Source organism: Canis lupus, chromosome 28 (assembly GCF_011100685.1).
Source record: "Canis lupus familiaris isolate Mischka breed German Shepherd chromosome 28, alternate assembly UU_Cfam_GSD_1.0, whole genome shotgun sequence".
Taxonomy (NCBI): domain Eukaryota; kingdom Metazoa; phylum Chordata; class Mammalia; order Carnivora; family Canidae; genus Canis; species Canis lupus.
This window is the reverse complement of record NC_049249.1, coordinates 16,377,624-16,397,174: the sequence shown is the minus strand read 5'-3', so window position 1 is coordinate 16,397,174 and position 19,551 is coordinate 16,377,624. Positions and strand designations below refer to the sequence as shown.

General features: G+C 43.8%; 1 protein-coding gene across 10 annotated transcripts in view; it reads left to right on the top strand.

Moving 5' to 3' along the window:
- Positions 1–1,325, top strand: part of STN1 (STN1 subunit of CST complex) — a 42,611-nt gene extending 41,286 nt beyond the window's left edge. For 8 of the 10 annotated variants that reach the window (XM_038578713.1, XM_038578712.1, XM_038578709.1 and 5 more), the window contains one exon: positions 526–1,325. In XM_038578713.1, coding sequence (XP_038434641.1) covers positions 526–686 — 161 coding nt within the window. In that variant the 3' untranslated portion in view covers positions 687–1,325. The remainder of the gene's footprint in view (positions 1–525) is intronic. The other 2 variants (XM_038578711.1, XM_038578707.1) reach the window with 1 other exon arrangement.
- Positions 1,326–19,551: the final 18,226 nt, after the last annotated feature.

The following is a 19,551-nucleotide window of genomic DNA, read 5'->3' as shown; positions in this document are numbered from 1 at the left end:
TTTATCATTGTAAACTAAATGGTCTTGGGTTTTTTTGAGGAAAGCAGATTACTAGAACACAGCCATCGTGGACAGGACTGCTCGGAAGCCTAGGCAGAGAGGAATGAGAACGGAGTAGTGGTCAGAATCCCTTCCTCCCCAGGCTGTCTCGTTAGTCAGGACTTACGGGAGGACTGTGGAGGCTGCCGTAACCAGCTCTGTTGTCCATCTCAAGATGGCTTCCGCCTGGGAAGCTGTGGGTTCAGCCCTGAATAGGTGCCCTCATGCATGTAACTGCACTAGAGGAAAAAGATTGTCAGTACTAAAAATCCATTCGGTTATAGATAATAAATGATTAGCATTCCCTGAAGTTGGAAGGCCCAAGTTCCTGAGCTGTGAGTCCACATCATGTGGTGAAATCAGGGTCCTGAGAACAGGGCTTTTGTTAAAATGCAGGTCCTGACTTGGGAGCTTTGGAGGGGGAGGGCTAAGAAGGGGAAGGGGGGCCTGACAGGCATGCCAGACTTAGCCAACTGCCTTTTTCAGCAGACACCGAGAAGGGCTGCCACTTCCAGCACATCTTGGCCTGTGCTCGCCTGAGCATCAGCCCGGGCCTGAGTGAAGGTGTGCTGCAGCAGGTGCTGGAGCTCCTGGAGGACCAGAGTGACATCGTCAGCACAACAGAGCACTACTACACGGCGTTCTGAGGAGAGGCCTTCTGAGGAGAGACCAGTGGACGGCGTGGGCGGGGCCAGGCCAGGGAAGAGGAAGAGGAAGACGGGTGGTGGTCACTCCTGGGCTCTGATTTTAAACATCACCCTGAGTCCTATAGGTCTGGTGGCGATTGTCTCATAATAAACTGTGAAATATTATTTAAGGAATGGAATTTGGCATAAATTCTGTAGGCTGCCCTCTAGCTGCCATATCCTTGGGATAAAATAACTTTTATTTCGGCCATGACATAGAAGAAAACCCTCCCTGTTGACCTCCATACTGGACCAGACATTTACCCTTGGAGCAGAAGGGAAGAAAGTATAAGTGGCTGAATTGGTGTGTGTGTGGCTTAGGGTTCTGTCATAGTAAAGGGATGTCACATGGTAAAATGAACTGAAAAGCATATAGCCAGATCACACAGACCTAAAACATTTTAAAACTTCAGACTGGCAGGTGGTACATTCTTGTAGGCCTCTCTCAGTGGTTAAGAACTTAGTGTAGGGAACTCATTCTTGGATGAATATCACTCATCTGTGATTTCCAAGGGTCAAGTACCAGTGGTGGATTCTGAATCCTGGGATGGATGTTGTTTACAGACCCACCCGGAGATGGGAATAAATGGATCCAAGGCATGGCTGTGTTGGTCATTAACTTCTTTCCTTACGAATCAAAAGGTGTCTCAGTGTATTTCCCTAAACTTGATGATATACGTGACTAAAGACATTGTCCTTTAATGCCCTGAAGTCCCTTGCCTGGCCGGTAGATACTGTTTTCAAGGTTACCACTAAATGTGCAAGGCGTCCTGACATCCAGACAAAGACTCTGTATGTGCCCAGACAGGTGATGGAGTCATGGTGTTGCTAGGAATGACAAGGTAAAGGGGAAAATTCTGAGATATGTAGTAGGCTTGTTCTAACAGCTAAATGACAAATCCAGCCAGCAAAAATAAAGTGTGGAGAAAGATTGGAAGTTAATTACAGTCATTGCAAAAAGGCACATCTGCCTTCGTCTGCTGCATTTGCTCTTGACGTAATAAGCTCTTAGTGGCTCTGCTGGAGAGCCTGCAGGCCTTGAGAGTTGTTCTGTTCTATGTGGAAATGGAGTGGTTTTTATACACAGAAATTGGCTGCAGTTTCATATGTCAGGCTGAAGGCTAGTACCAACACATTGCTTCCTGTCGTGGACTTTTCTACTTGATCCAAACATCTGCCCTCCTTCTAACAGAAGTTTACCCAGATAGCTGCCCTGTGTCCTCTGTGCATTTGGAAGTTTCCCCGTAAATGGGGTCTACTTGGAATAACACCCCAGGAGTTCTTCCTTAATAGCAAAGGATGTTCCATGTTGAATACATCGTAGATTATTGAGGCTGCCCAGGAAGGAGTCTTGAATCAGCAACCCCATTTCCAGGGTTTATCCCAAGGAGACAACCACACAGGTGTGAGAGGAATGCACAAGATTCCCATTGCTGTGTAATTAGGGTTCTATAATTGGGGAAAATATCCATAGGGAAAAATTAATTATGATACATGTATACAGTACAATACTCTGCAACCGTTAAATGATGGAGTAGACTGATAGCATTCCCATGGGACACTTACCAAGAAAATTGAGTCGCAGATCTGTTTATATAGTATACCACTATTGCTCTAAATTACTTGTATCTGTATCTCTATACAGAGAGGATGTTTCTGCATGCACATCTGTATAAATGTGGCCCGGGTATACACGTACAGTTGATCAGTCTCATCTCCTAGAAAGACTTTCTGCACTTGGTTTTCAGGACACCACACTGGGTGCCCTTTCTCAATGTCCTTTTCATGGTCTCATCTCCCTGAGCTCAGTGTTGTGTTAGAGCTCATCATTCCTGTGTAGCTTGCTCCCTTGGAGGTCTTCAGACCATCCATATGCTGACAGACTCACCATATTTTATCCTGTGAGGACCTCTTCTGAACCCCAGACCCCTACATTCAGCCTCCTACCAACGCCTCCGCTTAGTGTCTATAAGACACCACAACTTTATACCCACAGCCGGGCACCTAATTACCCCTGACCAAAGACTTGTTCCTTCTCAAGTTTTTTCTGATTCAGGAAAAGGCCTCCTTCTCTTTCCAGGTGCTCAGGCCAAACACTCTGACTCTTCTTTCTCTCACATTCCACATCCAACCTTCCTACTGGTCACCTTGGTTCCACCTTATACGTATTTTTAGAATCTAATGGCTTTGCACTGTTCCACTGGAGCGTATTGCAGTTGCCTCCTGACCCTCCCCAGTCCACTCTTCACACAGCAGCCAGAGCCATCTGTTCAAGTAGAAGCTAGAGTCTGTCGTCCTCTACTTCTGCTCTCCCGAGGCTCTTGCTCCAGGCAGGACCCTTACAGGGCTTCCCAGTATCAACAAGGTTCTGCTCTGCTGGGCCTCCTCTCTGCAATCTGCCCCCTGCGCCCACCCCGCTTAGCTTCACAGGCTTTCCTGTCCCTCACACCCCAGGGACACTCCTGCCGTAAGGCCTTAGTGTTTGTTTCCTCTGCCTGGAATGTTTCTTACCCAGGCAACCATGAGACAGCCTTTTCCCTCCCCTCCTTTGGGTCTTTCCTTGAGGATGCCGTCTTGCTAAGGCCTGCCCTGGTCCCTCTTTTGTGAATCAGAACCAACCCTTTCTCCCTCCCTCAAGGACTTTTCAGTACTTATTTTTCTCCACAGGACTCATCATCATGTGACACCTTACATATATTTCTTACTTCCTTTATTATCAGTCTTTCCCGCAGAAGAAATGCCCTATGAGGACAGGGCTCTTTCTCTGTTTTGTTTCCTGCTGTGTCCCCTGCCTCTAGAGCAGTGCCTGGCTATCCTTTAAATGATACCACTTCTGTGTATATGTCTGGCTGCCCTCTACCTGCAAGGATCTTCCCTTCTTTCCGCCCCCCCCCCAGGGGGGAGAGGGGGAATGTCTTTCTCCAGTGTCTTGGAAGGCTGTTGAGGCTCAAAATTAAGCCCACTAGGAACAGCTCATCTAGTGGGACCTGGGGTATAAACACCCCAGTACACTTGCCCTTCAAATAAGATCTCTGAGGCACGTGTTCTACACCATTTTCCAGAGTTTCTTTGTGGGATTAATCTCCATCCACCTGCAGCAGCAGCTGACTTGACAGCCACACTTGATTGGCTGCCTTACCTCCCCCATCTTCCCCACTCCTCATTACTATGTGCTATATCTCCCAAATGAGTCCCTTCCTTTCCAGTCCTTGTCTCACAGTCAGCTTCTGGTTGAACACAGATTAAACACCACGTTCATAAGTATATTTGAGAAATGCTCTATGAATAATTACATATCAAGCAGAGATTACTAGAAAAACCAAAGTGACCCACTGGATCCTGTAAGATGAGATATAAGATGCTTTTTAGCTACATATCTGTAGTTGACAATTTTACAATTAGCAATTGTTATTTCTACAAAAATTATAAAGCTGCTTTTGACTCCCCACCCCACACAACCTGAATGATGAGCAAACCAGGAATAAGATGCCTTAAATCCCATGGCAGCAGAAGAACTCTGAGAAGATGAGCAGAGCCCTTGGAAAATTCTTTGGGACTAACGACAGTTGGGTCACTGCTCATGCCCTGAAGAACCACCAGAGGCTTCCCCTGAAGAAGAGGGAAACATCCTGGCACTCTCAGTGTGCACTTCTCAGGAGGCATGAATACTGTGTATGGTTTATGTAAGCAGGAGGACAAGTAGTGCTTCTGTCCGGACAGGGGTTTGTGTGAAGCTCTGTGATTCTCTCCATCTGGTAAGCTACCAGCGCTCCTCAACCCTAAAAGACACTTCTTTCTAATTATTTTTCCCTCTGATAGTGTGCCAGGACACTGGCCGAGAGAAAGCCAAGTGGAAAGAAGTCAATTCAGTGATGAGGAACCCAGGATTTGGTGCCAACGATTGAAACCAAGCAAACTTGTAATTTTCCATCAGGGAAAGCATCCATACTGTCTTATTAGTGTGGTTTCTCCTCTACAAGTAGCCTCTATAGCAGTTTCCCAGAGAAGCATCTCATTGTTTCCTTACGAGATGAATGTGAAGCATACGGCAGACTCCAAATGACCGTGATGAAGCTTGTACAGAATTTATTTTTAAATACAGCCTATTTTTCCTGAAGTTTTATTAAATAAACCCAAAAAGTAAGTCACAGTACAGCACAAGGCTGTGTTCATAAGAATTGTAAATCAGATCCCAAATTCCTGAAGGGACCGAAGTCTTTCCCTGTGTGTCAAATTAAAGTGATAGGTTTCATCGTGGAACATAAAGAGAGAAATTTTGAATACCACATAATAGTTTTTTTAGGTAGTAAAGTGGTATGTCATTAGCTCAGACTGATTCGGTGAAAGGCTTATGTAAATTAGTGAAAAGTCTGGAAGTAGTGCTATTTTATTAAGTCTATGTGGTGTTCTGTAGGACATCTGCATTACTATGAGGGAGCAGGTTGGCTGCTCTATAGAAAACCTGTTTTGATGAATAAGAATTATCTTAATTGTATCATTTAATTATTACGTGTTATGTGTTATTTAATATTAATAGGTGATTTTATTTTTAAAATTTTTTAAAGATTTTATTTATTCATGAGAGACACATAGAGAGAGGCAGAGACATTGGCAGAGGGAGAAGCAGGCTCCCTGCAGGGAGCCCAATGCGGGATTCAATCCCAGGACCCCGGGATCATGACCTGAGCAGATGCTCAACCACTGAGCCACCCAGGTGCCCCTAATAGGTGATTTTAAAGTACTTAAGAGATTTGAGGGCATGTCCACACAAAAAATTCTATGTCGATGTTGATAACACTATCATTCCTAACAACCAGTAAGTGAAAACAACCCATGTATCCATCAAGTGATGAGTGGATGAACAAATGTGTATCCATACAATGGAGTATTATTCAGCCACACAAAGGAATGAAGTACTGATACATACTACATGGATGGACCTTGAAAACATTACACTAAGTGGAAGATGCCAGATACAAGAGGCCACATATTGTATGGTTCCATTTATCTGGAGTATCTAGAATAGGCAAATTCATAGAGAAAAAAGATAGTGGTTGCCAGGGCCTGGGGGATGGAGGGGATTGGATAGGATAGTATAGGATTTCCTTTTGGGTTGATAGAAATCTTCTGGTATTAGGTGGCAGTGATGTTTGCACAACTGTGAACATACTCCAAACCACTGAATTGTGGACTAGATTGGGATTCCTTACAGCATGATGACTGCATTCCAAGGGTAGGCATCCCAAGAGACAGCATGATCCTCATAGAAGCTGTATGGCCATTCTGCGCATAGCCCCAGAAGTCACACAGTGTCGTTTCCGTGGTTTTCTCATTGCCAAAGCTGTCAAAGTCCCACCCAGAGGAGTGAATAAACCACCTCCTGATCGGGAGTAACAAAGTTCTAGAAGGGCCTATAGAACCAGGAATATTGCCCTGGCCATTTTTGGAAAGCACAATCTGTCACAGACATGTTTCAACTTTTATACACATACAGCCTCATTCTTTTTTTTTTTTTTTAAGATTTATTTATTTATTCATGAGAGACACATAGAGGCAGAGGGAGAAGCAGGCAGGCTCCCTGCAGGAGCCCAATGCAGGACCCAATCCCGAGATTCCAGGACGGTGCCCTGAGCTGAAGGCAGACGCTCAACCACTGAGCCACCCAGGCGCCTCTGTAGCCTCATGTCTCATTCTTAAAGACCAAAAAAAACAAAAAACAAAAAACTTTTTTTTTTTTTAAATACATATCAATAAGGACAAAGAATGAGGAGAAATGGTCTACCACTTTCCAGGTACTCTGTTTTTTTCTTTTTTGGATTATATGTATATTTTTAGAAAAATAACCACATTACTATTTCATCTATCCTTCCAGAAAAAAATATATCAGCATTTTATATCCTGGCTTTTAATTTATTCCTCTATATTAGAGGTTTTTTCTACTTTAGCATGAAGATTAACCACGTCCTTTTATTTTCCAGTTGTAAAAAAATCTGTTGTATTTCTATATACTAACAACAAGCTGTTTTAAAATGCAGTTAAACAATCTCATTTAAAATAGCATTGGAGGGATCCCTGGGTGGCGCAGTGGTTTAGGGCCTGCCTTTGGCCCAGGGCGCGATCCTGGAGACCCAGGATCGAATCCCATGTCAGGCTCCCGGTGCATGGAGCCTGCTTCTCCCTCTGCCTGTGTCTCTGCCTCTCTCTCTCTCTCTCTCTTTCTCTGTGTGGCTATCATAAATAATTAAAAAAAAAACCAAAAAAAATAAATAAATAAATAAATAAAATAGCATTGGAAACAATAAAATACTTAGGAATAAATTTAAACAAGAAGGTAAACCATCTGTATACTTAAAGTATAAAACACGCATCAGGGGATCCCTGGGTGGCGCAGCGGTTTAGCGCCTGCCTTTGGCCCAGGGCGCGATCCTGGAGACCCGGGATCGAGTCCCACGTCGGGCTCCTGGTGCATGGAGCCTGCTTCCTCTGCCTGTGTCTCTGCCTCTCTCTCTCTCTCTCTCTCTCTCTCTCTCTGTGTGTGACTATCATAAAAAAAAAAAAAACACGCATCAAAGAAATTCAAATAGGCACAAGTAAATGGAAAGATAGTCCATGTTCAGGGATTAGAAGCATTAATATTGTTAAAATGTCTATACCATCCAAAGCAATCTAAAGATTCAAAACAATCTCTATAAAAATTCCAGTGGCATTTTTCACAGAAATAGAAAAAAACAATCATTTGTATAGTACCACAAAAGACCCCAGATAGCCAAAGCAATCTTGAAAAAGAACAAAGTCACAGGCATCACATTTCCTGATTTTAAACTGCAATTGGCCCTTAACATGGAGGCTAGGGGTCTGATGCCCTGTGCCATCAAGATCCAGGTATAGTGATGCCTGGGTGGCTCTGTTGAACGTCTGCCTTTGGCTCAGGGCATGATCCTGGGGTCCTGATATCGAATCCCACATCAGGCTCCCCAGGAGCCTGCTTCTCCCTCTGCCTGTGTCTCTACCTCTTTCTGTGTCTCTCATGAATAAATAAATAAAATAAAATCTTAAAAAAAAAAAAAAGATCCAGACATAAGTTTGGGTTCCCCAAAAACATAACTGCTGATAGCCTACTATTGATTGGAAGCCTTGCCAATAACATAAACAGTCAATTAACACAAATGTTGTATGTTACATATATTATATATGGTATTCTTATAATAAAGTAAGCTAGAGAAAGGAAAATGTTATTAAAAATCATAAGGATGAGAACATAAATTTAGAGTACTGTATCTATCAAAAAAAATTCTATGTATAAGTGGAACTGTATAGTTCAGACCCCTGTTGTTCAAGGGCCAACCGTATATTACAGAGTTATAGTCATCAAAACAACTATTTGACCACATCCTTTTTTTCTTTTAAGTTTTTATTTATTTTTGAGAGAGAGAGAGGAAGTATGTGAGCAGGGGGAGGGGCAGACGGAGAGGGAGAACCTCAAGCAGCCTCCCTGCTGAGCACAGAACCCAAAGCAGGGCTCTATCTCATGACCCTAAGCTGAAACCAAGAGTTGCGTGCTTAATCAACTAAGCCACTCAGGCGCTCCTGACCACATCCTTTTAAATGATCACAAAATTCCCTCACGTGGCTGTCCTTTAATGTATTTAACCATATTCCTGTTGAGAAATATTTAACTGGTTTCCAGTTTGTTTCTATTGCCACCAGTTCTTCAGGAAACCTCCTTATACAGTTTTCCTTTCTTGCCATATACTTGCAAGTATATTTGTATGGTACATTTCCATGCAACTGCCAGGAAATAGGGCATGAGCATTTAAGAATTCAAATAGACATTGACACATTACTCACCAAAAAGACTGGGCCATTTATACTCCTATCAATGATTTATGAATCTACTGTTTGCCTGCAAGTTCATCTATAATATGTACTATCTGTGGTTTTAATCACCAACCATCTGATAGGTAAAAATGATTTCTGGGTTTCGTTTGCTTTTATATTTTTTTATGTATGAGTAGTCTTGAGTATTTGTCATTATGGGCAACCTCGAGACAGATGCACTTTTGCCCTGGATAGTAAGCATTGATTCCAGAAGAGGCTGAGAATGGCCCTGATCCTATATTCTGCAGTGGTGTCAGCTACAGAACCAGTCCACAGACCTGCTACTGAGATCCTAGTTGATGCACAGCTTGAATAAACATCGTGAAGAACTCAAACCTCAAGGTTTCCATTTTGCTACTTCAAGTGCTTGGGTCCCTTACCTGCCCAAATATAACATACACTAATACATGAAGGCAGTCATCATATTATCGATGCAGACCTCTCCTAGACCAGAGACTATTCAGCTCTGGTTCACTGACATTGTCCTTAGCCATATTAATTTGAAAATGGATTGTTAAGAAAGTGCTAATTAAGTGGAGAAGATAGTTTTAGGAATAGAAATGGTTTTAATGCCACTTCCACTTTAATCAGTGTTGCAGAATTATCGTAATAAGGTGATGCTTGTATTTTCATCATTGACTGGATTTGGTCCAATTAATTGGGGCACTGGGCAGCAGCCCCTTTGATAATCTTCTGCCTAGAAATCACTTCCTCAGGGAGAAGGGTTTTTATTTTTTTTGTTCCAAGGACAATCAGTGAATGGGGGAAATAAAGCAAGGGTGAGGACAGAAGATCCATTTTTCCCCTGCTCTACTTTAGAACAAAGCAATGGCGGCACCGCATAAGCTGTGACGTGTGCCACAATGGACTCATGATGAGTACTGAATTTTGTCATGTACAGAAATCTGTGAATGATTAGTTTATTCTAATACAAATTAGGTGGTAGGGTAATATTTTGAGCTCTTTGCACGGGGGTTTGTTTTTCCTGTGTTTAATTTCTTCTTTCTGAGCAGGAAGCCAGCCTTGCCTCCGGGAGGTTGGTTTGGGGGCCAAATGCAGAAGTTGTTTGTGCAGACAACCTGGCTTATGTTTTCTGGAAGCCTGGAGCCTAGGAGGGATTGGAGATTAGTGGACTCCAGGCATTGCAGACCGGAATGTACTCCCTACGGTGCCTGAGGCAGGTGGGCAGGAGGGCAGGACTTCTATGCAGCAGCTTTGTGGTGTCTCTCTGAGGCTTAGAACTTTGGCCTCAGATTCCCTGCGTTAGCCAAGATTCCCAAGCTTGGAATGGAAGCTGTGCAAGCCTTCTCTGCAGGGACAGCCTGGGGGTATGTCAGCAGAACACTTGGTCTCAGGAGAAGAGTGGATTAGTCTCTGTTTTCCAGGTCTATGTAACCTCCTGGATTTTCACACATCCCCAGGGAAAGAGAGAGAGGCTGCTCCACCTGCTACCTACCAATATTATTTTCCTGCCTGCACAGAGGATGAGGTCTTTAAGTTCAAGGTAACTTGAAATAAAGAAAGGAATATGACAAATCTCACTTATATGAGTTTTGGGAGTAAGATTCATATAGCACTACAATTAGAATATATTCAAAGTGAGTCTTAGAACAAATTCATGCTCCCACCGACTTACATTCCAGAATGGCCTCTTGAGTGGGAGAGAAAGAGAGGAGGTCACAGCACAGTTCCAGGGGGATTGCCTATGACCCCTCCACAGAAGCATGCTGCCTGTGACACCCACCTGTCCTGTGTCATGGCAGAAACATCCTTCTCAAGGATGGGGGGTTGGGGAGCAGGAGAACTGTGATAAGAGTTTGTTACATTTCCTCAGCAGGGTTCACCATATCATGAACTGAACCTATTACCTTGTTCTGCCACGTCCTGCATGCTAACCAGCCAGGGATGACCGGGCCCACAGGCTAGTGAGCAAATAGGATCTAACTTAGGAGAAGGGCCGCAAACCACCTGAGCAGTGAGTCTTCTCCCAACGTGAAGAAGCTTGAAAAGGCCTTACTCATTCCAGGAGCCCAGCCCAGCCCAGAGCCCCAGGAGGAGTCAGCTAACTGCCTGTGCCTGTGGTTTCTGGCCCGTTCCAGCTTGCCTTGACCTGGTGGAGGGCAAAAAATGGAATCACCACTTCTGGGAATGACAGCTGGCTTGGGAATGCTGGTGTCAGCACAAGCAGAAACCCCGTCGGGGCAAGCCTGTGAACAGGAAGTGATCTGCTTTTTCTGTCCATTTGTTGTAGAATCAGGTAACCAGGGAAAGTGGGGTGGGGGTGGGGCTGGTGAACCTATAGCCGGTGGAGTTCTGGTTATGTTTCCCCAGGGCTGGAGACTTACCTAGACTTAACTAACAGCTCTCATGTTTCCTCAGAGGGTGCCCTTGTCACAGTTCACCTGGAGGTCTGTGACAGACCCAGCAATAGGCACAGAGTGGTGTTTAATAAGTGTATAAATGGATGCACTTATTGAGTGCTAGCTATGTGCAAAGCATCATGCCAGGTATAGAGGGGGATGCCAAGAAAAAGTTTCACCCCTGTCTTCAGGCAACTTTCGATCAAGTGGGTCATAGCACATGCCTACATAATTTATGACCATGGATCCAAATGCATCCTATTTGACCCTCAGAAGTTTAAAATTTTATATTATAAAAAAATTGGCGGGGATCCCTGGGTGGCGCAGCGGTTTGGCGCCTGCCTTTGGCCCAGGGCGTGATCCTGGAGACCCGGGATCGAATCCCACGTTGGGCTCCTGGTGCATGGAGCCTGCTTCTCCCTCTGCCTGTGTCTCTGCCCCTCTCTCTCTCTCTCTCTCTCTCTCTCTCTCTCTGTGACTATCATAAATAAATAAAAATTTTTTAAAAATTGGCTATCATCTATATTTAAAAAAAAAGTGTGTGTGTGCGAATGTGTATGCATGTGTTTCTGTGTATGTCTGAAAGGCTACAGAAGTAACTGGTAACAGAGGTGGCCTCGTCAGTTAGGGAATTGGGGCCAGGAGTGGGTGGAAGACTTATTGCAATAATGTTTTCTAATTTTTTTAATGTGAAAATGTAATAGCTCTAAAAATAAGCAAAATGGCAGGGGGAATTCACATAAAAATCCAGATTTCTGGCCTTTCTTGACAACTCAGAATTCTGGCAATACTGGGAATATTTAGTCTGAATACAGTGTGTGGGTGGGGGGAGGGGGACAGCATTAAAAGATTTTAAGCTGAGAGTTGGCATCAGATTTACATTTTGGAAAGACCCGCTTGGCAGCAGAGTAGAGGAGCATTGCATAAGGGTGAGCTCAAGGGCAGGTAGGCCAGGGAGCCTGTGTGTGCGACAGGAACCAGGGAAGGGCCCTGGGGCCTGAACTGGGGCCATGGCACGTGGACAGATGTCAAAGACATTAATGAAGTAGGAGGTTTGGGTTACCCATTTAGGGGTGAAGGAGAGTGGGAATGGCCAGGGCAACTCCCAAGTTCTGTTGGGCAGACAATAGGACATGCCACAGGAGTTTTTAGGCCAATGGAAGGGAAAGACAGACAGTCCAGCACATCTGTGGGCCTTCTGAACCGGAGACAGCAGGAATGCTCCAAGAATGTATCTCCTGAGATTCAAGGAAAGACCCACATAGGAAATGCACTCTCCGAGGTAATTAGCTCTTCTCTCTTACATTCAGGTGATTGTCTCAGTGATTTACTCAGGGGTTTACAGCCTTACTGGAGAATGCAGAATGGGATAATGGGAATGTCAGACAAACTTAATGCTTGTGGCTTAAAAGGCAAAGAAGCACCAACTAAGAAGTCGTTGAAATCATATTCCTTTAGGGAATGGATTTTCTTGGATCTGGGTGCATGCATCCTTCACAGCTTTATTAGTCACTGCTAAAGCTCTTTCTGGGTCACAAAGCTGCCAGCAGGGTGCTGTTCCTGGGAGGAATATAATTACCTTGAGCAACAAGCCCCAAACAACAACACTGCATGTCAACAAGCCAGGCTGCTGTAGCAACGCCACCATCCAGAGGGAGGGGCAGATGCCCTAGTCCTGAGGTTTCAGCAGCCAGTAAGTGAACCAGCCTGGAGCCTCCATGACTCTTTTCCCCTAACTTTTAATTTAGCAGTTTGGGGTCTTTCACAAAGGATGCAAACAGGTCAGTCTCTTGAAGGCAGAAAGTGAGTGTTACCCACCTCTGCTTTTGCAACGGTATCTATGACTGATCACATTTCTCCTGAATCAGAGTTGAAAATACTTTCTCTTCAAGGCCTGGTGGTCACCTATCAATTTCTTAATGCTGTGACCTCAAATTTAATCCATAATGTAGCAAAGATATTTGAACTAAAACTTCACTAATGTTAAGTACTTAATAATAGGGCAGCCCATGTGGCACAGCGGTTTGGCGCCTGCCTTCGGCCCAGGGCCTGATCCTGGAGACCCGGGATCGAGTCCCACGTCGGGCTCCCTGCATGGAGCCTGCTTCTCCCTCTGCCTGTGTCTTTGCCTCTCTGTGTATCTCTTATGAATAAATAAATAAAACCTTTAAAAAAAAGTACTTAATAATAGCTGATGATTTTTGAAAGTCATGCACCCATCACTCAGCAAACTTAAATCTTCACGTAAACCCAGGTAGGTAGATACTATTATCATTCCCGTGTTACATGTGAGGAAATTGAAGCCAAGATTAATTTGCCTGAGGGAGTACGCAACAAGTAAGCAGAAGCGCCAGGTTTGGACCCAGTGAGATTAACCATTAGGCTGTATTGCTTTTAAGATCGGAGAAGCCTATTCTCAGGTAGCCCTGAACTATGAACCCAACACAGTGTCTTCACATTTGGGTTGATGTATAAACTGTATTTTCACTACATCTGAAGCTACAGTGAGAACACTGCTTCTAGTAAGAAAGTCCTATAGGATGCTGGGCTCAGTGAGTAGGATCACATCATGTCACACACATGGCATGGGGAGGACAGGTATTTACTGACACATGTAGGACAGCTGGGTCAGGCCCATGAACATTCTTATCTAAACAGCAATACAGCCTCAGAGCAAGACCAAAAGAATAGTTCAGAAACTTCCAGAGGTTTTGGTTTGGCCCGTATAGTATTGGTATTCTCAGGCATTATTATTTTTTAATATTAAAAATATTAAATTATGAAATATTTCAAACATACAGAACAAAATGAGGCAGAAAACCTGGACGCTGCTGAGACAGCTATGATGATTTCCCATATGTGCTTCAGTTCTATCTCTTTAAAGAAACATGATGGGGATGTAGGTAGAACTAACCCCATTCCTGCCTCGCCTCCACCCCACAGGTGACCTTGAGGTTGATATGCATCATTCCCATGCAGATTTTTTATTGTGGCATAAATTACTAGGAGTAAATTATACAAATCTTAATCACACAGCTTGATGAATTTTTACCTACGTATGTTCCCAAAACAAGATACAAATCAAGAACATGTCCAGGACCTCAGGGAGCTCGTTTGCTTCACATCTCAAAAATAAATGGATGGAGTTGCCAACATTTAAAAGTTAGAAAATTTAGGGACGCCTGGGTGGCTCAGCGGTTGAGCGTCTGCCTTCGGCCCAGGGAGTGATCCTGGAGACCCCGGACCCCGGATTGAGTTCCACATCGGGCTCCCTACATGGAGCCTGCTTCTCCCTCTGCCTGTGTCTCTGCCTCTCTCTGTGTCTCTCATGAATAAATAAGTAAAATCTTAAAAAAAAAAAAAAGAAAATTTAGAGATTTAATGTAAAATTCTAAATTTCTAGCTTCTCTTGAAACTTTGGAAAATATGACAAAGGCTCATATTCTGGGTCAGAGAGAGTGGCAGCTGCCCACATTAGACGGAGTGTGAGTTCCCCAGTTATGTATTGTTATTATCCAGTGCATCTAATTTGCTTATATAATCTAACCTCATCCCCTGAAAGGTTCCTTATATTTATAATATCTCAAAAGTAATGCAAATAAAAAAGGCTGAGACAATTGCCTTAGCCATCTTAAGGAAGGCAGAGCTTAAGAAAGAAGCGCTCTTCTGCCCCACAGACTCAGTGATTTGGGAAGCTGTTGACATTGCCATCAAACAAAAAGGGATCACATTCTCCAGGTCTTTGCTACTCAAAGTGTGGTCCTTAGACCAGCAGTATCAGCATCATCCAGGAGCTTATTAGAAATGCAAATTATTTCCCTCCCCAGACCTACTGTATTAGTCAGCTAAGGATGCTATGACAACGTTCCACAGACTGGTGGCTTAAACAACAGAAATATATTTTCTTACAGTTCTGGAGACTTAAAGTCTAAGGTCAAGGTGTATGCAGGGTTGGTTTCCTCTGGAGCCTCTCTACTTGGCTTGTAGATGGCCATCTTCTCCCTATGTCTTCACATGGTCTTCCTTCTGTGTCTGTCTTCCCTTCTTCTTTTTTTCCTTGAGAGAGAGAGAGAGAGCATGAGCTTCGGTGAAGGACAGAGAGAGAGGGAGAAGCAGACTCCCCACTGAACAAGGAGCCCATCACAGGGCTCGATTCCAGGACCCTGAGATCATGACCTGAGCTGAAGGCAGACACTTAACTGATGGAGCCACCCTGGCGCCCCCTTTCCCCTCTTCTTCTAAGGAGATCAGTCATCTTAGGTAGATTAGAGCCTGCCTCAATGACCTAATTTAATCTTAATTACCTCTTTAAAGACCCTCTCTCCAAATGCAGTCACATTCTAACGTAGTGGGGGTTAGGACTTCAACATATGAATTTTGAGGGAACACTGTTCAGCCCGTAACACCCACTAAATCAAGATTTACGTTGTAACAAGATCTGCAGGGAACCCGTGTACACATTAAAGTTGAGGAAGCACTGCCCAGTGCCTGCTTGCTAGCCCAGCAGGTCTGTGTGGGGGTGCAGGCAGAGGAAGAGAAGACGAGGTGATTTTTTAGATGAACTTCCTCTTCATTCCATAGGTCTGGCAGGGTGGGCATACTGAAAAACTTAAGGTCAACTCCTTTTGAGGGGGAGTCCCTGTACTTATATGGAGGAGCAAAGACAGCAGGTGAATGTTAACACGTGAGGCCTGATCAACCAAAGCTGATATGAATATGGGGCACAGGAGTGAAGAGCCTCCTTCTGAAAACAGGTTGGAATGCTGGCAATGAGCAGCCAGCTCTTAGCAAAGAGGTCATTTTCATCCGGCTACTATCTGCAGTCTTCTGTCAAGGTATGAGGCATGTCTCTGGGATTTCCTGGAATGGGACTCAGAAAGATACCACACTGCATTCCTCCTGACCCTGTACAAGCTCATTTACTACTTCTGTCCTAGGCCTGATGCTATGGTGACAGTTGCCATAGAGATACTCCTATGCATGGTTGAAGCTAATCCCCACCCATACTGTCAATCATATGGTTTAAACTAGAGATTTTCAAGCTGTGTTCCATAAAACGATAAAGTGCTTCCAGGATTTTACAAACATTCTATTCAAATCGCAATTAAAAGTATTTTAAATTTGTATTTTAAGTGACAAAGAACATAGATTCTTAGAAAAAATCGAACAGTATATAGTATAGAATGTATCCTGAAAAGTGAACGTCCAAATTCCCATCTGACGGAGTAGCTTGTTTATGGCTAATCCCTTCTACAAATAATGATTACAAATTCTGGACACCCCCACCCACATCCACACACAAAAACCCCACCAACCTATTTAACAGCATTGGAGAGCATCCAGATAGTAAAGGAAGGGAAAGTCCTGTATAGCTTTGCCCTAAGGCACTCATTCTCAAACAAGCTCTCTGGAGAGCTTGTTAGAATATAGATTGCTGGGCTCCAGCCCTAGAGTTTCTGATTCACTAGGCCTGGGGTGGAGCCCAAAATTTTGCATTTCTAACCAGTTCCCACAGGAGGCTAATGCCATTGGTCTGGGGACCACATTTTGAGAACCCCTAACAGGGTTCTCAACCCCTGTACATTACACAGGGTATGGGTCATTAAGGGACTAATGATTCTGAGGAATTGCAACAAAAGTGACTGAAGATTAAAGAGAAAATTCTGGAAAAGACTCAGTCACAGAGTGGGAAGCCCCCCCAAAATGGTGCTAAAACTATTCTCAAATCCTTGGCTGACCCTTGATGTACGTGTCCAGGTGAAACTCTAAGGATTCTAAGAGGAAAACAACAGCCAATGGCTGAGAGAGGTTGAGCAGAGATTTCCACAATTGCCTATCACAGGGAAAACAGAATTTGGAGTTGAAAGTCTTACCAAGCTATAGCAGTTTGGTAAACAGCTCAAGCTTTCAGCTGAAACTGTGCAAGGGCCGAATTCTGAGTAAAGACTGGATCTCTGACTAAGGCATTCACCCTGCCACTAAGGTTAAAATTAAAATAGACCCATCCTAATAAAACCTAAAAGCCAGTCATAAACATTTTTTTAAAGATTTTATTTATTCGTGAAAGACACAGAGAGAGTCAGAGACATAGGCAGAGGGAGAAGCAGGCTCCCTGCAGGGAGCCCGATGCAGGACCTGATCCCAGAACCTCGGGATCATGTCCTGAGCCAAAGGCAGATGCTCAACCGCTAAGCTACCCAGGTACCCCTAAAAGTAAGTTTAAGAGATGTAATCCAACCAATAATTTCTCTGCCTATTGCATGACAATGTTCATCAGAGGAAGATAATAGCGTCCAGTGTCTAGAACGTATTCACCATGTTCACTATCCAAAAACGACTAGATATGTGAAGAAAAGGAAAAGTGTGACCCATAATTAAGACATAAACCAGTCAATAGAAACAGGCTCAAACAGATGTTAGATTTAGCAGACAAGGACTTGAAAATAACTTTGACAAATATGTTAAAGAGTCTACAGTGAATGATGCATATACTGGGTGAAGAGATGAGAAGTTCAGGAGAAATCTGGAAACTAAAAAAAAAAAAAAAAAACAAATGGAAATTGTAGGACTGAAAAACATGGTATCTAAACAGTGATCCTCCTGCTTTACTTTCTCACTCCCAAACCAACTTTCTGCCCCAGAGTTAAACATCTGTGGTAAGGGTCTTTGGTTGTAAGTGATAAAGTCTCTAACTAGCATATGCCAACACGGTGATGTGTTAGAGAAGTCCACATAACCAAACTGTGGGGAGGGACAGAGTGGAGCTGGTTTAGGATTGACTGTCCTAGAGATTCCAATGCCACTGAGATGCTTCTAGTGCTCATCCCTTGCCTCTCTGAGAATTCACTGTATACTCTTGCATTGTGAGCAGGCTTCTCTGTGTGGTAAGAGAGATGACTGAGGTCAGTTCTGGGTTCATAACGTCATAGCTCTGAGAGGAAAGAAGTTCTCTTCTCGTAGCATCAGTTAGAAAAATCCCGGGAAGTTTTCTGGTTATTCCAATGTGGGTTACATTCTCTCAATGGACAATTACAATTGTAATGATGTGGGGTGTTATTCATGGCTTGGATCAAGTCTCCAATCTCAACCAATCACTGTGGCCAGGGAGGCAGTTCTTTGGGGAAGGAGAACAGTTCTTCAAAAGGAAAGAGGTAGCATAGGTGTGGTAACTGGGAGAACTACTGTGCACTGGACAGCCACTTCATTTTGTGCCCACTACAGCCCTATCTGTTAGATGGGAATCCTTCTACCTCATTTAATGTTCACAGCGTCTAACTGTGGGCTCCCCTCAAAGCAGTCCCATGTCAGTGATTTGGATGCAAGTAATTTTGGAGGAACATAATCTGGAGAAGCATGATGAGGGTGTGGGGAAGTGAGACAGGAAAAGGAGAAAGCCAATGAAGGTATGTCAATGAACAGGTTAGCACTTTGGGCAATTGATGATCAATCCAACTGTGCCCCTCGAGAGACTATGTGGACACACCTCAGGATTGTCTAAGGAATGAGTTGAGGGATTTATTCACCAATTCTAGTTCCTCCTGGTTGTATGTGGCTCAGAGGGACTATAGCTTCTGAAGAGGACAGCCAGAGAAAGTTCCAAGCAGAGAAACACAGGTGCTTGAGGGGACAGGCTGCCACTGTGTATGGAAGGTCCACTGAAGCTGCAGATCTCTGGAATGGGCTGAGATGACATGGGCAGGGTACTGCCAGTGTCTGATACACGTCTATAAGTCATCTATACACATCTAAACAGAATGCTGCTACATGTTACTCCCTAAAAATTCAAATTTCTAAACTATATTTTTGGCTTTTAAAGATTTTATTTATTCATTCATGAGAGACACAGAGAAAGTCAGAGACATAGGCAGAGGAAGAAGCAGGCTCCCTGTGTGGAGTCTGATGCAGGACTCCATCCCAGGTCCCCAGGATCACACCCTGAGCCAAAGATAGACGTTCAACCACAGAACCACCCAGGTGCCCCTCTAAACTATGTTTTAACTATGTTTAAAACTCAGGCAACAATATCCACATCCAAATATGTTATAATTCCAAATGGGAACACATCGGTGACCACAGGGCAACTGCACTCCTTATCATGTGCTCATCAGTCTTGCAGTAACAAGTTTCTGTGTTATTCTTCTCATTGAGGCACTATCCTACATTAGCCATGGGATGTGCCTGAATAGCTAATGTATATACATGTAAGATCTTCTTCAACTAAGCTTTTAAAATTACCCTTAAAAACTAAAAATGAATTTCACTAGTGAAAAACAGGATATTTAAGAAGAAAATTTGGGCAGCCTGGGTGGCTCAGCGGTTTAGTGCCGCCTTCGGCCCAGGGCCTGATCCTGGGAACCCAGAATCGAGTCCCACGTCGGGCTCCCTGCGTGGAGCCTGCTTCTCCCTCTGCCTGTGTCTCTGCCTCTCTGTGTGTGTGTCTCTCATTAATTAAAAAAATAAGTAATAAAATCTTTAAAAAAAGAAGAAGAAGAAGAAAATTTGAATATGATGAGCTTGATCAGAACAAAATATCAAATATCCCACCCTAGGCCAATTCTTTGAAACATTAGCCTCACTGACAATAGGTG